Below are 23,587 nucleotides of genomic sequence, written 5' to 3'. Positions count from 1 at the left end.
GAGCCACAATCTTAAAGGAAACCAGGAATTCCAAGGGATGAAACTTAGGAGGAAGAACATTTCCAAGCTGTATCTATGATCTCATCAATGTCAGCGCCTAACCCCATGGTACAATTCAGAAACCAGTTACATCTTTTCATCTTATGTGACTCTCACCCATGTCTCCTGTAAAGCTTCCACAAGTAGTGCTGCCATGCTGGGAGCCTTTCTGTCAGGCTCTTGATAGGTACAAATTGTACATTGGTACAGATGTACATTGGGGCAGCTAGGTGGAACAGTGCAGAGAGCCCTAGGACTGGAATTAGGAAGACCTGACCTCAAATTCAGCCTCAGATATTTACTGACTGTGTGACCTCAGGCAGGTCACTTCACCTCTATTTGCCTTAATGCACAGGAGAAGGAAATGGCAAACCACTGTGGTATCTTTGCCAAGAAAACGCCAAGTAGCATCACAAAGAGTAGAACACAACTGAAACAATTCAGCAATACCAGTCTTCATGTTGTTCTTCTGTGTAATTCTTCATTGCTGACTTGTAGTAATAAAAGTAGAAGGAAATATGTTAATAAGTAATATCTGAAATTTCCATTTTGTCCACAGTGTCTTCTGTTTTTACTGTCCCAAATGTAAGATTACAACCAGAGGTCGGAGAAAGTATGCGGGCCTTTGGAAGAAACAATAGTCATGGCAAAAGTCTATCAAATAGCAAGCACTGAAGAACACAAGGTTGCCGAAGGGGATGCAGGTAAGATGGCACAAATTGCTGTGAAAGCTGTTTGCAAGAAAAGTTTAGGCAGCAAATTCCACCCCCCCCACCCCCGCCATGAATGGAATGTTTCAGATTCTTTTCTATGGGTGTTTTTTTTCCTTCTAAAGATATCATGGAAGTGTCATGTTTTCAATACCGTCCAACTGGCTATGGATGCCATTAAGAAGTCAAGTTGGTTCTCTGTATGTCCTACAAAATGGCGCCCTGGCTCAGCTTCTGAACCCTTATGCTGCTCTCTAAGTGTTTGGTTTGCTCATCAACTTGTTTGTTAGGCGCTCCATAGTCAGATTTTGTCCCCTTCTACCTCATTCCTTGCTCCCTCAGAAAATGGGTTGATTTTTGTCAGAGCCAGGGAAATGCTGGAGCCAGCTATTGCCAGCTTGGGGCCAGTCATTAAATTTTTCATGGGAGGATTTACACCTCAGAAAATTGGCAAGTGCTACAAGTCAGGATTTAATTTATTGTTTTGTTGATTGTCTAGACTTAAGAAACTGATGGAGAACACATTAATAATACAGGGTAAACTTAAAAGGGTACCATCCTTTTAGAGAACCAGTTGTTAAACATTTACCAGCACATCCCCAGTCAGGGCCTAGGTAAAGTATGATCAAATGCTGGGTACCAACAGCTGGCGCCACTAGAAACAATTTGGATTGAGGTAGAACATGAATGGTGTTTGTTAGGTGGGGATGATGTTGACTGAAGAGCCAAGGTTAGCACCTGCTGTCACTATCCTGGAGGAAACAGAGAGGCCTGCAGAGCTATCACATCAGTAGGAGATTAATATAGCTAGAAATGAGCATTTGAGTGAGCCATAATAAAACACCCAGAGAAGACTAGAGCTGGATAGAAAAGAAGAAAACCAGCAAGTAAAAACAGTAGAGATTAGTGAGATGTCAGAGGGAAAAGAAGATTGGATTTGGAATCAGAAGACCTGGGCTTTATAGTCTTGGTTCTGCTAAGGTCCAAGACCACTTTCTTCGTGCTCTTGGACAAGCCATGATTGGATGTCTGTAGTGCCAGGAATGTGCTGGAGCAGGGGCTGTTAGGTGTTAGGGCCTTTGTCTGTGTCTCTTGACACTGAGGGGGTGATGGTGGAGCAGAAGGACTCTTTATTGGTTATCTCTTGAGATCTATAGAGTTATATATATCTACAGTGTATGTATAGTATGCATTTATATATGGTATACAGTGTGTGTATATTGTGTGTATGTGTAACAGAGTATATATGTGTTTATATTATGTATATGTATGTGTACATGTATGTGCATTTATGTATCTGTATATGTATATATGTGAATGTGTATTTATTTCCTTAAACAGGGTGTCCTAAAAGTCTTTGTGCAGCTTTAAGCTTTAATCCTTTAAAAATTTTTAAATATGTAACTCACACCATACCACCATAGATGAACTACTCTACCTTCTGTTGTGACAATCAAATGAGATAACTTTGTACACACACACACACACACACACACACGACTGATGACATGCTTCACATAGCTTCTCCAACCCATGAAACTAGCTAATAGGAATACATTTATTTTATGAGCTCTGACTTTGTAAAACCCTGGATTTCAGGGTCGCTTCTTAGGTACGTGGATTTATTAATCTGAGTATGAGGAAGGTTTTCTGTTGTAATCGCATTGATTGACCTGTAAAGTTGCTTTCTGGGCCCATTACTCATCCTACGCCTTAGGGCATGACTGTACTGGCATTTCAAGAGCCTGGGCCACTATCGAAATTGCTTTAACGGTTACCATGGTGAGCAAGCCTGCCAGTTCTGCTTTGGTTACTACTGATCACGTGGATGATTGGTCAATACTGTGACCCGTTCGGCTTGCAGAGTTGGGAGCCTGAGCTCTCTCTTTTGTACAGTGAGCAAGGAAAGTCCTCCGTCTCAGGAGCGTGATGATGATTTATGAATGATCCTGAGATGAAAGATGCCAAGATGAAAGATTCTGTAAATGCTGGTCAGAATGACTACTGAACTGGGCCCTCTTTGGTAAAGGACCGTAGCCAAACCTAGAAAATGTTGAGATTTCTCCAGGTGTGATTCTTTCCAGACCGCAGAGGGTGTAGGAGAAAGAAACCTCAGCAGCTCATCTTCCCCTCACTGTTTTAGGGCATAGCAACTTGGAATTCAGATTTCAGTTGGTCAAGCCAAGTCAGGACTGAATTTCTGACCAACATCCTCAGGATTCTTAGAGCAATGTGATACAGGAGGATAATCATACGCCTTTCAGTTATTGAACATACATTGCCATAATGAGGCTCCCAGCCTCCTTTCAGCTTCAATTCAGTAGAACAGAACAACTGTACTTGATTTTATGTTGTTCCTACAACAACATACATTCACAAACGTACTCCAACAACCCTGTATTTTGGTTCAGGGCTGCTGAATTTTTTTCTTCACCATCAGGTTTTTTAATTAGGCTAGGAGTAACATGAGAATAGCGAATCAGAGCAGGCGTAACATCTTTCAAGTTATCTACGTCTGATCTAAAGAAGCCTAGTGCCAAAAGCATCACCAATATGGCAGCCAAAAGTATTCACTGAAAAGAATATTTAAAGGAGGCTTGGAGCTGCTGCCATCAACGTTGGAAACCCATTCTAGGGAAGCATTTTCTCTGCAATCTTATTCATTCATTAAAAAATATGTACGTGTGTATATATGTATATATGTGTATATTATATATATGTGTGTGTGTTTTGTTTGATTTTTTGTTATATTATTATATTATTAACATATGTTTGTTATATTATTAAATATTATTTTATTATTAAAATTCATGATTGTTATATTATTAAGTCCAGGGGCAAGCTGATGCCTCCACTATGACTATCATTCCTCTAGGACTGTTTTCTACCTAGGGTAGCTAGGTGGCTCAGTGGATAGAACTCTGGACCTGGAGACAGGAAGATTCATCTTCTTGAGTTCAAATCCAGCCTCAGACACACACTAGTCACTTCACCCTGTTTGCCTCAGTTTTCTCATCTATAAAATGCACTGGAAAAGGAAATGGCAAAGCACTCCAATCTTTGCCAAGAAAACCCCAAGTGGGGTTTGAAGAGTCAGACACAACTGAAAAATGACTCAACAACAAAGGATTATTTGCTAGCAACACGTATTTTCTTCATCTGTTTTGTCACTTGCCTGTTAACCTTTTACGGATTTATCTTTTTTTCTTTCATTTCCATCTTTATTCAGCAATGCTGTGGAGGAACATTGAATGGTGTTATGTGTGTGCGTGTGTGTGCACGTGTGTGTGTGTGTGTGTGTGTGTGTTTCAAGCTGCCTCTCAGAATAGCTGCAGGGAGGCTGTAGTCCAGGCATGTTTCTGTCAATCAGTGGACACCTCATTTTAATTCCCTGCCTGTGTTGGGGTTTTGAGCCTATCTGTGCAATGACTAGTTAATCACTCCTGAAAGCCAGATAATACCTACCATGTATTGGTCTCGCTTCGACCAACATCTAAAGATAAAACTCTAAAAGGTATAATGTAGAAGGTCTGCCTGAAAGGAGATTCATGGGAGAAAAAAACAATACCACAGATCCCGACTTTTCTGTTGTTGATTTAAATAAGTGTTTAAGCAGGCGACAGTATCTTAAAGTTGCCGAAATGTCTGCAGATAAAGCAACAGCACAGGGAGCATGGATGGGGGTGGGGATTCAAATATGACAAGGCTTTAAGCTAGGACTTTAATAACCCAGCTTTGGGGACTTAAACGAAAATAGCTGTGAAGAAGCATTCATTGTATGACTGCAGCCATTGTAAAGATGGAAGACTAAGTGGTGGGGATGATGTGTTTCCAGCCCTAATTTCCCTCCCATATCTCAATACCAAATTATTTCTATACGTGTATGTTGAGGGTCACTTTAATTATTTAGCTAATCATGCAGGATTTGCATAAATTGGCTTTAGTGGAAAGGCTAATAAGATGCATTTTGCTTTGCAGCTGAAAGCAATTTAGGTTTTAGAGTCTAGTAACAACCCAAATGAGTGACTTAAAATTATAAGCGTCTGTACTTAAAATGGGGCAAGTGCCACTGGATCATTAAGATTTGTTTTTGTTTTTTGGTTTGTGTTTTGGGGTTTTTTTTTTTTACATTTTTCCTTTCGTCATTCAGAAATGTTACTTGATGGTTTTATGGCTTTCTCCCCACTTGTGTTTATTCAGCATCAAAGGGTGAGACCACTAGAACGAGAAAGCTCTAAATGATACACGCATGGAAGTTTCACTAAAGAAAAGACAAAAAAAGTCAGGCTGCGTTGACATTTGTGTCAATCATTATTATTACTTATTCTCATCAGTGATATACACATGTTGTTGCTGTTCAGTCATTCCAGTCACGCCCAACTCTTTGTGATCTCATTTGGGGTTTTCTTAGCAAAGACACTGGAGTGGTTTGCCATTTCCTTCTCCAGCTCATTTGACAGATGAAGAAACTGAGATAAACAAGGTGAAGTGACTTGCCCAGGGTCACACAGCTAGTGTCTGAGGCTGTGTCTGAACTCAGGTCTTCCTGATTCCAGGCTCAGGACTCTGTGCTCCATATATACATACACACACACACACACACACACACACACACACACACACACAGATAAAATTTCTATTTATACCTATACATACCCTCATGCAAGTATCACACATACTCATAGGACAGGTTTAATTTCCCAGTCATATGAGAAAGGAGTGGGGCAATGCATTGTCTAGTGCCTTCATTGATGGATATGCTGGATAAAATGTCCTTTCATCTTCAGTTTTGATTTATTTCAAAATTTTAATTTATTTATTTATTTATTACTTTTGTGATGTATATGTGTTGTGATGTGTCATCCATCAACAAACCAACTCTTTTTCAAACCTATTTAACTGGTAGAAATCACAAAAATACTACATTATCTGGAAAATGAAATAATTTTCTTCAAGTTAGACTGGAAGCTCATGATTCCATGGCATTTTAAAGTTTACAAAGCACTTTCCTGACAAAAAGGAAGTGTGTTTCCCTTTTTACAGATTGTTAAATGAGATCTAAAAAATGGGCAAATGACTTGCTTAATGTCTCACACCTTGTCCGTGTTAGAACCCTGGGACTTGACATTGGAGTTCTCTTTACTTGAAATCCACTGTGCTTTCCTCTGTGTGAGTCGGTCTTTTTGTCAACATAGCCATGTCCAAATACTCAACAGGATGAGCTTTTATTGGCCCCTCTTCCAATCTCTTCATGCTATTATCATTGATGGTCAGTGTGTTTTATTCACAAGCATGCCCAGCACATTTCGTTAGTGTGAATTTAGGAAAAGTTTTCTAATTTTTATTTTAAGTCAATGAGGTAATAGTTGTGAAACATTTAGTACTGTGCCTAGCAAATAGTAGGTGCTTAATAAATGCTTAGTCCTTTCCCCTTCGGCAAAAAGTGACCTGTCATACAGGATGTTATTGTAATTATAAACTAAAGAAAGGAAAACTTAAATAAACTTAGCCTTAAAAGACACAAACTTTGCATAGGGTTACTTTTACTCAAACCCCCTTCCCCTAAAATAGAGGACAGTCTTTTCAGCAATATCTTCTTGGCTAAAATAGCATTTTTCCAACTGGACCTTGTTCTTTGCCACTTTCTCATGATGTTTTTACAGTAGAGTTTAAGGATTGAGGACCACGACTGAGTTTTTTTTTAAATTTAAGTTTTAAGGGTATTTTTTTTTGCTTTTTTCCCATTATATACAAGAACCCCAAAGCCATGGAAGACAAGATGGCCAGTAAAAAGGAAGCTAGGAGAGAAGAGGGAGTATCTCTTTTGGTTGGCAAGGAGGAGGGTGGACAGCCCAGTTGATCCTCCTAGGAAATGAGCTCTGCCAAGCAGAAGTACCTCCAGAGGAGGCAAGATAGTACGATGGAAAGTGGCCCTGGGCTGCAGAGCAACCTAGTCACTGGAATCCCTCCTTCTTCCTCTTGCATGAGAACAATGGGAAGCAAAAGAAGGAAGCCAGTAATGGCAATAGGGGCTGCATCATTTTACTTCCATGTTCATGAACCCTGAGAAATTCCTTTATCTGATCATAACTTTGAGTCATTCTGGTTTTTTCCTCTGCCTTATGACCCTTCTCTTTGCCAAAGCTAACCCCTCTACATGCACAAGTGATCCCATTCCATTCTGGTTTTTTTTTTCTGGCAGATTGCCACCTACATGATCCTCCCTTTCTCAGATATCTTCAGTGGCAGTGTCTGAAGAGAAAAGGGAATCTATGTAAAAGGTGTGACAGAGCTATAATCAAGAGATATTGGCAGAGATTGGATATGGCAAGTGAGAAGGAGTGAGGAGTCAAGTGAGTTGTCTAGGTTTGTGACGGGGGAGTGTAGTGGTGCCCTCCACAGCAATTGAGGAGTTTGGAAGGGAAGAGGATTTAAGAGTAAAGATAATGAGTTCTGTTTGGGGTATGTTGAGTTTAAGATGGGTTACCCAGTTTGAGATTTCTAATAGGCATTTGGAGATGAGAGAATAAAAGTGATCTCTCCTGAGACCAGGAGAGAGGTTAGATGGAGATACGTAAATCTGAGAATCATTAACATAATTGAGTCCATGAGAATGGATGAGATAACTAAGTGAAATAATATTGAAAAAGAGAATAGGACCCAGAACAGAGTCCCTGGGGACACTTACCTTTTCTGGGCATGATCTGAATGAAGATCCAGCAAAGGAGACTGAAAAGGAATGGTCAGACAGGTACAAAGAGAACCAGAATAGTGTCATGGAATCCCAGAGAGAAGAGGGCATGCAGGAGAACAGGGTGATTGATAGTGTCAGAGGCCACAGAGAAGTCAAGAAGAATGAGGATTGGGGACAAAAACCCAAAGGCATTAGATTCTACCTGTAGATTTAATTTTGCCTACAGAGTTAAAATTAGAGGAGAGAGGAAAATTGTTTATGTTTTTACTGAAGTAAAAATACAAATGAGAAGTAATCATGTTCTCAGACAAAGCAAAAATAAAAAGAAAGACCTGATTAAGAGAGATAAACAGGAAACTACATTTTGCTGAAAAGTACCATAGACAAAGAATTAATGTCAACACTAAACACACATGCACCAAATAGCATGGCATCTACATACTTGAATGAAATTACAGAGAGAAATAGCAAAACTGTAATAGCAAAGGATCTTAATCTACTCAGACCTAGATAAATCTAACCTAAATAAATAGTAAAGGACCTGAATAATATTTTAGAAAAATTAAATATGATTGACCTATGGAGATTATTAAATGAAAATAGAGGAATATATAATGAATGAATATGTACAAAAGTCAACCATATATCAGGACATAAAAACTTCATAAACAAATGCAAAAAAGCAAAAATATTAAATATATATTTTATGGGCCACAATGTATTAAAAATTATGTGTAGTTAAAGAGCCACTGAAGAAACAATTAAAAATTAACTGGAGACCAATCTAAACAAAGTGTGGGTCAAAAAATATAGACTTAGAGGAGCCAAGATGGTGGAGTAAGCAGTAAATCATTGTAACTCTCCCACATTCACCTCCAAACAGTCATAAAATAGCGCCCCAAAACAAATCCTGGGACAGCAGAACCAGCAAAAAGAAGGGGTAAAACAATCTTTTAGCCCAAAAAACTTGAAAGATAGGCAAGAAAGGTCTGTCTCATTCAGGTAAAAGGGAAATGTAGCCCAAGATAGGAAGTATTCCAGCAAGCCAGCAGCAAGCCCCACCTTAGCAAATCAGCAGGAGATCCTGAGCCCCGGTGTGGTGGAACAGGCAAATGTCAACACCAGGACCTCCAACATGCCTCAGGATAGCCAGGGGAATAGGCAGATTCCAGTTCTGAGAATCACCACGAGTTTCAGCTTAGCCCTTGGCAAACAAGCAGCTGCCAGCACCTAGACCTCGACATGCTTCAGTGGGAAGCCCTGAGGAAACACAGTCACACCCCACCAGCCTCAGCACACAACAGACACCAGTGCTAGGACCTCAGCTCAGCAGCAGGTAGGCTGCCAGATGCCTACAGCCTCTAGCAGCACCAGCCAGCCCCCACCTCACCCCTTTAGCACAGCTCCAGACATGAGGTCCCCATGGGCCTCAGGGCAATATCAGTGCAGCACCAGGGAAACAGCCTGGGCCTGCAGCCCCTGTTGTAAGAAACCTGAGACAGTAACCCTTCAACCTTGGGAACAGAGCTCTAATTTAAAAGAAAGGAAAAAGGACAAAAAAGATGAGCAAAAAAGAACAGGGAGAAAAAAGGATTTGACTATAGAAAATTATTATGGTGACAGGGAAGATCAAGACACACTCAGAAGAGGAGAACGATACCAAAACACCTATGGGCAAAACCCCAAAGAAAAACAGGAAGTGGTCTCAACCCAGAAAGAACTCATGGAAGAGCTCAAAAAAGAGCTTAAAATTCATATTAGAGAGGTAGAAGAAAAATTGGGAAAAGAAATGAGAGTGGAGCAAGAGAATTATGATAAAAAGAATCAACAGCCTGGAAAAAGAAAACAACTGCTTAAAAAGTAGAACTGGCCAAATGGAAAAGGAGATACAAAAATCCATTGAAGAAAGCAGCTTTTTAAAAAGTACATTTGGCCAAATGGAAAAGGAAATACAAAAGCTGACTGAGGAAAACAATTCCTTAAAAGTTAGAATTGGGCAAATGGAAGCTAATGACTATATGAGACATCAAGATCCAATAAAACAAATTCAAAAGAATGGAAAAAAAAATAGAAAAAATGTAAAATACTTCATTGGAAAAATAACTGACCTGGAAAATAGGTCAGGAGAGACAATGTCAGAATCATTGGACTACCCAAAAGCTGTAATCAAAATGAGGACCTGGACAACATCTTTCAAGAAATTTTCAAGGAAAACTGCCTCAAAGTGGCAAATTGGCTCAGAGTAGGAATAAATGAACAATTAGTTGAATATAGAAATCTGTCTTACTCAACAGGAAAGTAGAAAGGGAGGAGGTTAAGTAAAAGGGGGATGGGCCTGACAGAAGAGAAGGCAGACCGGGGAGGCAGTAGACAGAAGCAAAACACTGGTGAGAAGGGAAAGGATGGAAGGAGAGAGAAGACAAACAGGAAGGAAATTATCCTGGAATCAGAGGGCAAAATAGGCATTTGAAGAATCCACCAATCACCACAGGAAATAGATCCCCAAATTACAACTCCAGGGAATATTATAGCCAAATTACAGAACTATCAGGTCAAGAAAGAATATTGCAAGTGGCCAAAAAGAAACAATTCAAATATCAGAGGGCCACAATTAGGATTACATAGGACTTAGCAACTACAACATTAAAGGATCAAAGGTCATGGACATGATATTTGGGAAAGCAAAGGAACTAGAACTATAACCAAGAATCACCTACCTGGAAAAATTAAGCATAATACTTAATATAGGGGGGTAATATAAAATAGAAGAATTTCTAGCTTTCACAGAAAGACCAGAATTGAACTGAAAATTTGATCTCCAGTTATCAAGACCCAAGAGAAGCCGAAAAAGGGAAAAAGGGAAAAGAAAACATAAGGGATTCGGTGGAGCTGAACTGTCTACGTTCCCACATGGAAAGATGATACTTGTAATTCTTAAAAATTGTACCGCTGAGAGTACAGCTGGAAGGAATATACATAGACAGAGGGTACGGGTATAAGGTGAATTTGAGGGAATGACATAAAAAATTAATTAAGAGATGAGAAAGAGGAGTACACTGGGTGCAGAAGGAAGGGAGAGGTAGAATGGGGGTAAATTATTTCTCATGAAGAGGCAAGAAAAACCTCCACCATAGTGGAGGCAAAGATGGGAGGATGGGCAATGGACATAACTCTCATCAGTATTGGCTCAAAGTGGGAATAATATGTACGATCAGTTGAATATAGAAATCTATCTTATCTGACAGGAAAGTAGGAAAGGAGGAGATTAAGTAAGGGGGGCAGGAGGCTGACAGAAGAGAGGGCAGACCAGGGGAGGCATTAAACAGAAGCAAAACACAGATGAGGAGGGAAAGGGTGAAAGGAGGGAGAGGACCAAACAGGAGGAAAAATAGGATGGAGGAAAATACACAGTAATCATAACTGTGAATGCGAATGGATTGAACTCTCCCATAAAATGGAAGTGGATAGCAGAATGGATCAAAAAACAGAATCCCGTGATATGTTGTTTGCACAAAATACACCTGAAGCAGAAAGACACACACTGGGTACAGGTAAGGGGGTGGAACAGAAAAAGCAAAAATAGTTAATTAATTAATTAATTAAAAGGGATAATTAATTAACTAATCAAAACAAATATGGAAGGAAACTACATCTTTCTAAAAAGGTAGCATACACAATGACCAAACAAGAGATAGAGAGTATTATGAAATGTAAAATAGATAATTTTAATTATATTAAATTAAAAAGGTTTTACATAAGCAAAACCAGGGCAACCAACATTAGAAGGAAAGCAGAAAGCTGGGAAACAGTCCTTATAGCAGTTGTCTTTGATAAAGGCCTTATTTCTCAAATATATAGAAAACTGAGGCAAATTTATAAGAATACAGGCCATTCCCCAATTGATAAATGGTAAAAGGATATGAATAGGCAGTTTTTAGATGAAGAAATCAAAGCTATATTAGCTATATGAAGAACTCTGAATTACTTTTGATTAGAGAAATGCAAATTAAAACTACTCTAAGGCACTACCTGTAACAGCAAGCACTTTGGCATACTCAGGATGGCCTGCTAGCACAGGTTTTTTGATCTGCTTTTTTAAAGGAAAGGCAACTTTTAAAGGGGTTAATAATCTTGCTTTAATTACAGATAAGTAGAAAATACAAGCAGAGAAATTAGCACAGAGATTCAATAGACAAGACTCCAACTGTCTGAACAAAGTAATACAACCACCTACATACACCACTAGATCAGAGGAGCATCAACATTTGAGTAGTTGGGGGGCTCTTAATAAATGGCTACTCAGAGTTCTGTCCAGGGAATCAAAAGGTCCTTCTCATGAGTAAGCCCCCAAAGCAAAATCTCACCTCAGAATATACACACACACACACACACACACACACACACACATATATATATATATATATATATATATATATATATGTGTGTGTGTGTGTATATATATATATATATATATATTTATATACACACACACACACACATACACACACATATATATACACACACTCTTGGCTAATAGGCCCAGAGGCAGAAGGCATCACAACCCTTGTGACTCAGTGCCTAACTACTTAGTACCAAAAGGTGTGAAAGCCTTCCTACAAGCAGGCCTCCCAGGAAGCAAGCCTCCCCCAATGAAGCTCCTTCTTAGGTAAGTTCCTCCCCCAAATGTCTCTATGTGACTCAGGAAGTATCACTGCGGTGACTGAACACATGTCGTCACATAGGCCTATTAGTGGACAGGGAAGATCTTCATATTCCATTAACATGACACCACCTCACACCTATCAGATTGGCTAATATGACAAAAAAGGAAAATGATAAATGTTGGAGAGAATGTGGGAAAATTAGGACAGTAATGTACTGTTGCTGGAGTTGTGAACTGAGCCAATCATTCTGGAGAGCAATTTTGAACTATGCCCAAAGCACAACCGAACTGTGCATACCCTTTGATACAGCAATACCACTACTAGGTCTGCATCATAAGAGATCATAAAAAATGGAAAAGGACCTATACGTGCAAAAATATTTATAGCAGCCCTGGCAAAATATTGGAAATTGAGGGGATGCCCATCAGTTGGGGAATGGCTGAACAAGCTGTGGTATGTGAATGTAATGGAACACTAATGTTGCAATAAGAAATGATAAACAGGCAGATTTCAGAAAAACCTGGAAAGATTTATATAAACTGATGCAAACTGAAATGAGGAGAACAAGGAAAACACAGTGTCAGCAATATTATGTGATGATCAACAATGAATGACTCCACTCTTCTCAGCAAAACAATGACCCAAAGAACTCATGGAGGAAAATGCCATCCACATCTAGATAGAACAGATGGACTCTGAATGCAGATCGAAGCACACTTTTTCACTCAATTTATTCTTCATTTTTTTCCCTTTTGACCTCTTCTTTCAAAACTGTGACTAATATGGAAATATGTTTTACATGATATGACATGTATTTACATGCATAGCCTATATCAAATTGCCTACCATTTCAGGAAGAGGGGAAGGGAGGGAGGGACAAAATTTTGAAAATCAAAATCTTGTAGAAATAAATTCTGAAAATTGTCTTGACACATAGTTGGGAAAAAATAAAATACTATTTAAAAAATCATAGAAACCACCAGTAATTTCATCCAAGATAATGAAAACAATGAGACAACATACTAAAACTTTTAGGATACAGGTAATACAATCCTTAGGGGAAAATTTATATCTCTAAACACTTTCATCAATAAAAAAGAAAAAGAACAGATAAATTAATTGGCCATATAACTAAAAGAAAAACAAACAAGCCCCTAGAAAGCCAACTAAACACAAAAATAGAAATCATGAAAATCAGAGAAGTAGTTGAAAGCAAAAAAAACATTGAATTAAAATACCCAGATTAACACAACTAAAGAAAACTGAAATAACCTAATCTTAGGAAAAAAAATTTGAATAGGTCATATATGAACTCCCAAACAGGGGGGAAAACAGGGCTGGATGGATTTATAAGTGAATTTTATCAATCCCATAAAGAAATATTAGTTCCAATATTACATAAAATATTTGAAAAAATAGGAAAATATTGGGAGTGTCCTATGAGATTCCTCTTTGATGCAAATATTGTCTTGATACTTAAACCAGGGAGAATCAAAACAGAAAAAGAAAACTGTAGACTAATGTCCCTAATAAATATAGGTGCAAAATTTTAAGTACAGTATTAACAAGGAGACTGCAACAACATAGCACAAAGATTATACACTCTGACCAGCTTGGATTTATGCCAGGAATATAGAGCTGTTTTGGTATTAGGAAAATGATTGAACATTAACTGATGATATAAATAACAAGAATCCTATAATTATATCAATAGATACATAAAAACCTTTTGACAAGATACAGCATCCATTTCTGTTGAAAACACTAGAAGAGATGAGAATAAATGGATCATTCCTTAATAAGATAAATAGTACCTCTCTAAAACCAAGAGTCAACATTATCTATAATGTGAGTAAACTAGAGACCTTTCCATTATGAAGATAAAGCAAAGCTCTATACTATCACCATTACTATTCAATATGGTCTTAGAACTTTTAGTTATAGCCATAAGACAAGAAAAAGAAATTGAGGCCTTGAGCATGGGCAAAGTCTAAACAAAATGTTCACTTTTTATAGATGATACAACAATTTACTTAGAGAAATCTAGAAGAATAAACTAAAAAAAAACTCATCAAAAGAGTTAAAAATTTCACCAAAGCTTCAGGATGTAAAATAAATCCACATAAATCATCATTTGTCTATATTATCAACATATCCTACAGGAAAAGACAGAAAGAAATTCTGTTTAAAATAACTGCAGAACTGCCAAGACACACACAAGGACTATGTGAACACAACCTCATAACACTCCAATAGATCTAAATGATGAAATATCCATTTCTCATGGGTAAGCCAAACCGATATAATTAAAATAATAATACTGTCTAAATTAATTTACTTATTGCTGCCATACCAATCAAGCTACCAAAAATTACTTCATACCACTAGAGGAAAAAAATCATCTTGAAAAACAAAAGTCAAGAATCTTAAGAACATTAGTATGAGGTTGGGGCCTAGCAGTACCAGATTTAATTCTATACCACGAAGCAGTAATTATCCAAAAAAAAAAAACCATTTGGTATTGGTTAAAAAATACAAAGGTTTATATGTAGAAAAAAATTAAGTATAGACTACACAGAAGCAGTTGAGCATAAGGGTCTAGTGTTTGATGAACCCAAAGATTCCAACTATTGAAACAAGAACTCACTATTTGACAAAAATTTTGGGGAAAACTAGAAGGTAATCTCACAGAAACTAGGTAGAGATCAATATCTCTCACTGTGTACCAAGATATGTTCCAAATGGGTATAGGACTTAGACATAAAGGATGATATCATAGACAAATTAGAGGCACAAGGAAGAAATTACCTATCAGATCTGTAGACAGGGAAAGACTTGATGACCAAGCAAAAAGATAAAGAGTATCACAGAAGGTAGAATGCACAATTTTGATTACCAAAAAAAAAAAAAAAAACAAACCTCAAAAAAGTTTGCACAAACAAAACCAGTGCAGCTAAAATTAGAAGAAAAGTAGGCAAATGAGAAAATTCTCTGCAGCAGGTTTTTCCTGAAAATTCTCATTTCAAAGATGTGGGAGGAGGTAATTCAAATTCATAAAAATAAGAGCTTTTCCCCAGTTAGCAGATGTTCAAAGGATATGAATAGGCAGTTTTCAGAAGAACAGATCTAAGCTATCAATAGTCATATGAAAAAAGACTCCAGATCACTAATAATTAAAGACAAATTAAAACAACTCTGAGATTCTACCTCGCATCTATCATATTAGCAAAGCTGACCCAAAAAGGGAACATTTCAAATACTAGAAAGGCTGTGAGAAAACAAGATACATTAATGCACTGTTGATTCGGAAAATCATTTTGGAACTATGCCCAAAAAGCTATTAAACTCTTCATACCCTTGGACTCAGTGATAAAAATAATCGGTCTCTCCTACAAAGAGGTCAAAGAAAGAGGAAAAATACCGATATGGGCAAAAATATTTTTAGCAGCTCTTTTTTGTGGTGGTAAAGAATTAGAAACTAAGGGGATTTCCATCATTTGGGGAATGGCTGATTAAGTGATGTTATATGAATATGATGGAATATTGTACAATAAGAAATTATAAAAGGGATAATTTCTGAGAAGATTTGTATGAACTGATGCAAAATGAAGTAAGCAGAATCAGGAGAACAATTTAGATAGCAACAGCAATGTTGTAAAGATAATCAACTCTGAAAGACTTAAGAACCCTGATCAGTATGATGACCAACCACAATTCCAGAGGACTTATGGTGAAACATGCTGTCTACCTCCTGCTGGGAGGTGACGGACTCAGGGTACAGAATGAGGCTTTTTTTAATATGACCAACGTGGAGATTTTCTTTTTGCTTGGATACATAAATGTTTATAATGGGGGTTTTGTTTTCCATACTATCTCAATGGAATGGTGAGAAGAGAAAGGAGATCTTTGTTCAAAAAAAAATAAATTAAAAAAATTAGTATTGGGTGTGATAGACTTCCGGTCAAGGGTCCTTTCTTCACTGACATTTTCACAATGCCAACCAATCAATGCCGATTGACCCACACTACAGTAAGAATACATACATTTTGCACCTTCACTATACTTAAAAATAAGAGCTTACCTTTAAATAGCCCCTTAGAATTTATAAAATGCGTTACATACTTGATCCCCACAACAACTCTGAACTAGGCACTAATATTATCCCTGTTTTATAGATGAGGAAATGAGGGCTAAGAGAGATGAAGATTTGAACCCAGAGCTTTCTGACACCAAGTCCAGTGTTCTACTTCAAGTAATGATGCTACCCTGTGAATACCTGATTCCAAAGGTTTCCCCTTGCTCTTTCATCCTGTGCTATAACTAAATATTCCATGTGTCTGTCTGTCTCTCTGTGTATGTCTCTGTCTTTCTTTCCCTATCTTCTTCCCTCCTCACTTCTCTCTCTGTCTCTCTGTGTCTGCCTTTCCCCTCTTCTGTGAGTGTGTGTGTGTGTATACCTGTGTATAGATACATATCTCTGTGTATATATACACACACTGAACACACAGACACATATACACATACACATACACATAAAATAAACCAGTCGTTTTATCTTCCTAGGGGGCAAGTTGAGGTGATGGCAGATTTTAGAATTTCACATCCTTTGCTTTTGCTTTCTCAGTCTTTAAATTGGAGGATTGAAATAGCTAACAAATAGGCAACTGAATAAAATCAGCTTTGTGTAATTCCAAAACTAGTTTTAATCAGTCCATGAAATTTGAGAATTTAATGTGTTGTTATCTTTCAGTGTTTGCAAGTCAGATGAGCTTTCGAATGGGGGGAGGGAGGAGTAGCATTGAAACTTGTGTCTTCTGATTTGGTTTTGGTTTTTTAACACACCATTTTTGTAACTAGCTTTCATCATCCTACAAGTGTGAAGTTCTCACAAATAGCAAGCGTGGGGTTTGGCCCAGCAGATATTAAGACAGAATCTGTGATTGGCTATTGGTGCAGTTGTGAAGTTATCAGTAAATGTGTGGAAGAGTACATTGCATATCAGTGCACATGCTTTTTTTTTTTCCTTTTCATTTAATGTTCATTCCTACGAATTTGGGATATAGAAGAAGGAATCTGCCATGCCCTTAGTGCACTGTATTGTATTATTAATACCAGGCTAGCAGCCGATTCCCACTCGACTGTCTTTGTGGTGTGCTGATTCTCTAAGAAGTATCTGAGCTTAAAAGGAGGCCTGTTTCGTTGACGTGGGCTGATAGTCTGGGATGGCATTTGAATGCACAGAGGACAATGTCTAATGACAGTGTCTACAAGTGGAGGCCAAAGAAATGCAGCTAAACTGCGTCCATTATTCTGTGGATAGTTCCTACTCCTTTCAGTGATGTTTTAGGGCACATTTAGGCTTTGTCTCCTGTGGCAGGGGGAGTGAAATCAGTGAAGGGGAGAATGTGAGATTTCCAGACATCAAGGTTGAAATGCCCTGTACCCATACACTGCAATCACTGCGAGAAAGAGAGAGAGCGAGAGTGAGCGAGAGAGAGAGAGAGAGAGAGAGAGAGAGAGCAAATGTAATGAAAATTCCTGTTCTAATGCATGGTGGTTGTGCCAAAATAAAAACATTTTGGCTAGATTGTGACAGATACATTTAACAAAATGCTTGCAATGCAATGAGTTCTTTCTCTGGGCAAATCTTTTAAAAGCATTACCTCAGTGGTGCAAAAGAATTCACTGACTCATCTTGGAGTTTAGAGTGGTTGATATTTCTACCAAAATAGGAGAGTTTTCAACCCTCCATCATACTCCCTACCCCTCCTGCCCCCCAAAATAGGGAGTCAAATGTTATCAGTGGGCCAGCAGGACTTCAACTATTTGGTTCTATCTGGTCATAACTTTCGCTGAAAAGATTTGTAAAATTATATTTTTTTAAAAAAAGACATAACAATGTCAAATCATTTTAAATCCAAACTTCCCACATTGACAGCAAACACAACAGTGTCTTCTGAGAACAGAACCTTGTGTTAACTTCTACACTTTGGTCGGTTTGTTTCAAATTATCACCATTCTTTTAATAGGGTTTGTGTTATGTGCCCTTGGATTTTTAATTGCTCTGGATTATCATTTTCAATGCAATTAGTATAATGCCATCAATTACACATAATAATTACTGTAAATGGGGCTATTGGCCTAATTACTATAAGTGTGGGGAAAGATGTGTGATTATAATGTCCAATTACACCATGTACAGTATTTATTTTATAGTATTACATATAATGGTATAATGATAACACATAATTATATTGTATAATTCTTTCAAAAAACATATCATGTTAAGATACCTGTAGTACCCCTGCGCTGCCAAATTCAGTATCTTCAGGCTCTTCCTTCTAATTAGTCTTCACAATGAGCTAGGTAGTAGCTTCACTGTAATTGAATAAACACTTTTTGCACAAGAGAGGAATACGCTAAGAATAAAAATCTAATATTACTCCCCCCTTGATAACTGAAAATGCCTCTATTATTCTGCAATCACCTACTGTATGAATGCTGGAGAGAATCCTGTTCAACTTTGTAGCCTAGAAAAGCCTCCCCCATGTCTGCCTGTTTATATACTGTACATCTGTGTATAAATAAACACATTTGAATGATGACAACATTTAAAATATGCTTGGGGAAAAAATGAATTCTTGTCTTCCCTGTGAAAAACATTATAATCATCCCTAGCTGCAGATGTACACTTAACGAGCTTATAGCACATAATTAATTCTGGGAAGGATGCTGTTTGACAGAGTGGAATTAAAAGAATTGTGTATTGATAGTGGCAGGAGAAATAAATATCTTTTCTACGTATATGGTAGAGTATACTTGTGTTCCTTAGAAACTGGCACATCTCAGAGGTGTTGCTCTCAAAATGATCTCAGGATGGAAAGAAATCCGTAATTACAGAGCCAGGCATTCCGTTCTGTCCTAATTTTCCCACCAGTTTTTCAATGTTTCAGCTGCCTCCGAGAGTTAAAGTATTCTCATTAGGTAGCTGCAGAGGCAGCCTGCTTGCCTACTCCCTCGTTCTCTCACTAGCTCATCCTCTCCCTTTCCTTTTCTTCCCCCTGCCTTGGGAGTGACTGTGAAGATCATTTGCTGGAATGATTGGCAGGTCAGAGGATTCGATCAGATGAGTTCCTCTTAGTGCAGGTCGAAAAGGCTAGTTAGCAGGAGCTGTCGAAAAATGCCAGCAGCATTCAAAATGGGAAATGTCATGACTTCGAGGCAGGGGGTGCCACCTGGAACAGAGAGCCCCCAGCTCATTAGCAAGTTACAGGATGCGAGCTTAACTGGAGGGAGCAGAGAAGGAAAGATAATACCCAATAGGGAAAATTATTGTGAAGTGGAATGGATTTCATGTATAATTTGTTTATCACTAGAGGGGACAAATGCTGTCCTTCTGACATGTGTGGAGGAGTGTGGACTATGAATGAAGCAACTTAGCATAATCTCCAGGTTGAGCTCGGGATTTAAAGAATGCAAACTTCTTTCTTCTTAACTGTGGAAATGATCAGGTCATGTTGTATTAATTAAAGCTGACATTCTCTCAAATGGTTTATATGGGCAATTGTAGCATTTCGGCAGAGACTGATAGAGATGGGCTACTTAGGAAAATAAGGCTGGGGGGTTTTTGGGTGGTGGTGTTTTCTTCCCCCTGCTGCTGTAAAGGGAAAGCTGTCTCAGTTGCATACTGAATTAGAACAGAGTTCATGTTTATCTTTAATGGTTAGCTAGATGGAAAAAAATCCAAATATGGTTTCTGGTTCACATTGTAATTTCACTTACAGAGGAGACTATTGGCTCTTTGGGGAAATTTATACTTACATCATGTATGTAGACATTCATAAATAGATGGACAAGACCATATGTATCTAGTAGGTGCTTAATGTTTGTTTAATGAATTACATTTATAGAGAAATAGCTATTGGATATAGTTCATGGAATTTTTCCATATTTATGATTGCCGATTAAAATTTGATCTGTGTCTTAAATAAGACAGCTTTAGTAGGTTCGTTGCCTAGAAATCAGTTGCACTCATGCAAAATTTTAGAAACTAAAGGCTTCCCTAATCATTTACTTTGTATGCTGTGTGTATACACATATATGTGTTTGTACTAAAATAAGAACGCCAATCTGTTAGTTAATAAATGCATAAACATATGTCTATGTATGTACATGTGATTGGCAGGTCTGTCTTAGTAAATGAAATACATTAGCATAACTTACAATGATTAAACAAAGGAATATTGCAACTCCTATACACTTATTAAAATAGATTATTAAAAATAGCCTCCAAATACTGTTTGAGGTTTATTAAGTCAAGCTTAAATGTAGTTGCGCTTTGTCCTACATATATTTCATGTGAAAATGTATTTTCTTTTTGTGAGAAACTTTTATGATCTCATATATCTTTCACGTATCTTAGATCTTTTCTTGTTATTGCAAGTCACAAATGCCACAGCCGTGAGTCTTTCTGGTTGAACACTGAAGTCTGTTTACTTAGCATTCAGACTTTGGTTAGGACAGAGATTTTCAGAATCCCTCTGCCTTGAGCTTCTCTTTGCTCTGAAATATTGAGACATTTTACAAGGCAGTTATGAAATAGCTAGGTTTGTTTTATCAACCAACCACAGACTGTTGGATTTCCCTTTGCCTGTCTAATGTGAATAAGCATCTTTTAAAATCTTCTAGTCAAAACAGTGCTGGAAAATGCATTCTGTCCTGTGTTCAGAATTTAAAAAAAAAAAACTTAACATTAAGCTGCTGTACATAGTCATCAAGATATTGCGTTAGCTTTGTCAAAGAGATGATTTTAGCCAGGCCTATGAATCCTTAGAAACCTCATTTAAAAAACATATATGTGTATATATATATTTTATTCCATGGCCCTACTGATTCTCTAAACATTTTCTTTGGGGAGTTCTATTTAAACCAGCTCACAAAAGTCTACAATTTTATTATTGCTAAGAGAACCAAGTTACTACATAGGCTATTTAGATGCTAGAGAGGAAGGCTTTTAGAAAACATAAAAATCAACCATTTTGAAGAAAATTATTCTAAGTTTCATTTCTGTAAGATTCAGAATAGAATTTCATTGTATATATACTGTGTATATGTGTATAAATTGCCAATTACCTACAAGTTAATTTTCCACTTCGTATTATCTGCAGAAGTCAAGGACCTCCACCCATCCCCTGCCCAGGCAGCTCCCAAAAGACCTAAGTCAAGAGAGAGATCTGGCCAGGCAGAAAGGGATGTAAGGATTTGTGATTTGCGTATGGGGATGTATGTTTTCCCATTGAATATATTCACATTCATATGTTCTCTCTCTCTCTCTCGCTCTCGCTCTCTCTCTGGCTCTCACTCTCTCTGTCTCTTTCTCTCTCTGTCTCTCTCTCTCCTCTATTTTCCTCCTTCTCCTCTCTCTCTTTCTTTTTACCTCCCTTCCACCCCGCTCTGTCTTCTCTTACTCTCCTTCTTCCTCTCCAACCCTGTCCCCTCCCTTTCCTCCTTTCTTCTGTCTCTGACTCTTTTCCTCTTTCTTCCATCCTGTTCCCTCCCTCTGAACTCCAAAGCCAACTGTGTGACAAATGACTGTGATTCTCTAGTATTTTGGATGATTCAAACTCTTCTTCTGGCTATCAGCATGAATTATTTATAGTATGTATTGACATTTTCATTTTTTAAACATTCCTATTGGCTGACATCATTATACCTGTATCTGTGGACTAGACTATGCTTTATTTTTTTCTTTTCAAATAAGATCTCTATTATCTAGGAGAAAACAGATTTCAGATCCCGTCTCTCTACTTGGGCTCCATTTTGACACTACTCTGTTAATCACATCAACGATATTTTGTTCCTTTGATTTCCTGTTTTCCTTTGGAAGAAATGGATGCACAGGATGAGGATTTTTACTCTATATGGTTATACTAATTCTGTCTGTGTAACTTCTTATCTCAATATTCACGGCATATAATAGATTCCTTTTTATGTGTGCAAAAGAGGTACCATCTGAAATTCATGCCATAATGTCCTTTATTGAGTTCCTTAATGTTGACGGGCCAGCATTTTTAAAAAGATTTTCCTCTATGTTTCCACTCTTACTTTCCTCTACTTGTTGACTTTTCTTTTGGGACCTAATATCTGGTTTTCCAATATGGAAAGGATATCCCATATATTATCTCACTTTGCTGGCAGCATAAAAGATTTTGCTGAAACTGAATCTACATGGGGATAACAGATTGGGATAACAGAGAGGACCACGGATCTAGAGTCAGAAGACCTGGTTCTTATTTATGTGAATCAGGACACATCATATTTTCTCGAGATTTCAGTTTCCTGTTTTGTAAAACAAGGGAGTTGGACATTAAGGTCCTTGCCTGTTCTAAATCTCAAGAAGTAGTGTCTAATGGAGGCAGAAAACCTAAGTTTGTGTACTTTCTCCATAACTTAAAGCCATGGGATCTTGGATAAGTCATTTAGCTTCTCTGAGGCTGTTCCATAATTCAGAATAATAATATGCTACCTATCTCCCAGGGTTGTTTGTGGTCAGGAAATTGCTGTGTACCCTATAAAGTGCTATAGAAGCTGCATGGGGTTCTAGGTACACTCTAATGTTGTATGATGGCACTATAACCCAGTCAGTCCATTCAGTCAAACTACTTGGTGACTCAGATAAGGTTATCTTACCAAGGAAGAAAGCCCAGAAGGGCAGAATCAGGCTGCTGAGCCAATATAGGGGACCCCTGACCAGAATCAGAAAGGAGAAGGAATGTGCCTTTAAGGTTCTGGCTCACCAGTTAGAACCGACTGGAAGCAGAAAGACAAATCACCAGGGGAAAGAAGAACCTTCAGTGTCTGTCTGCCCGTGATTCTGTTTTCTCCTCTACCTATGCATAGACAGAAGGTTATCCTCCCACCTGCCCAATGTGTCTGCTTTCCCAGAGAACTCTAACAGGAGCCGCTTGGCAGAGTCCATAAAGCACGTGGCCGTAGATCTGACCCTAGCTCTGCCACTCGCTTGCTGTGTGATTTGGAATGAGTTAGCCTCGGTGTCTTCATATGTGCAGATGGGCATAAAGATACATGTAATGTCCCCTTCACAGAATTGCTTTGAGGTTCAAATAAGTAAAACATTCTGTAAACCCTAACCAGCTATGTAGATGCCTGTCCTCTTCTTTTTCATCATCATCATCGTCATCATCTCTAAAATGAGGAAACTGGCCCAGAAGATTCATGGTGAAAAATTCTTTTTATCTCCAGAGAAAGAGCTGATGAACTCTGAGGGCACATTGAAGTATTTCGTTTTTCTTGCCTTTTTTTGGTAATATGACTAAGATGGAAATATGTTCTGCATGATTTCACATACATAATTGATATCATATTGCTTGCCTTCTTGGTGGTGGGGGAGGGGAGGAAGGAAAGAGGAAATTTGAAACTCCAAAAAAAAAAAAAAGAATGTTAAAAATAAATAAATAAAT

General features: G+C 38.0%; 1 protein-coding gene across 1 annotated transcript in view; it reads left to right on the top strand.

The window, feature by feature from the left end:
- Window positions 1-23,587, top strand: part of CDK14 (cyclin dependent kinase 14) — a 657,433-nt gene that overhangs the window by 541,076 nt on the left and 92,770 nt on the right. The window contains exon 14 of the mRNA XM_036761007.1: window positions 599-743. Coding sequence (XP_036616902.1) covers window positions 599-714 — 116 coding nt within the window. The 3' untranslated portion in view covers window positions 715-743. The remainder of the gene's footprint in view (window positions 1-598; window positions 744-23,587) is intronic.

The sequence above is a fragment of the Trichosurus vulpecula genome, chromosome 5 (genome assembly GCF_011100635.1).
Source record: "Trichosurus vulpecula isolate mTriVul1 chromosome 5, mTriVul1.pri, whole genome shotgun sequence".
In the NCBI taxonomy this organism is placed as follows: Eukaryota; Metazoa; Chordata; class Mammalia; order Diprotodontia; family Phalangeridae; genus Trichosurus; species Trichosurus vulpecula.
This window is presented reverse-complemented; position numbering and strand designations above follow the sequence as displayed.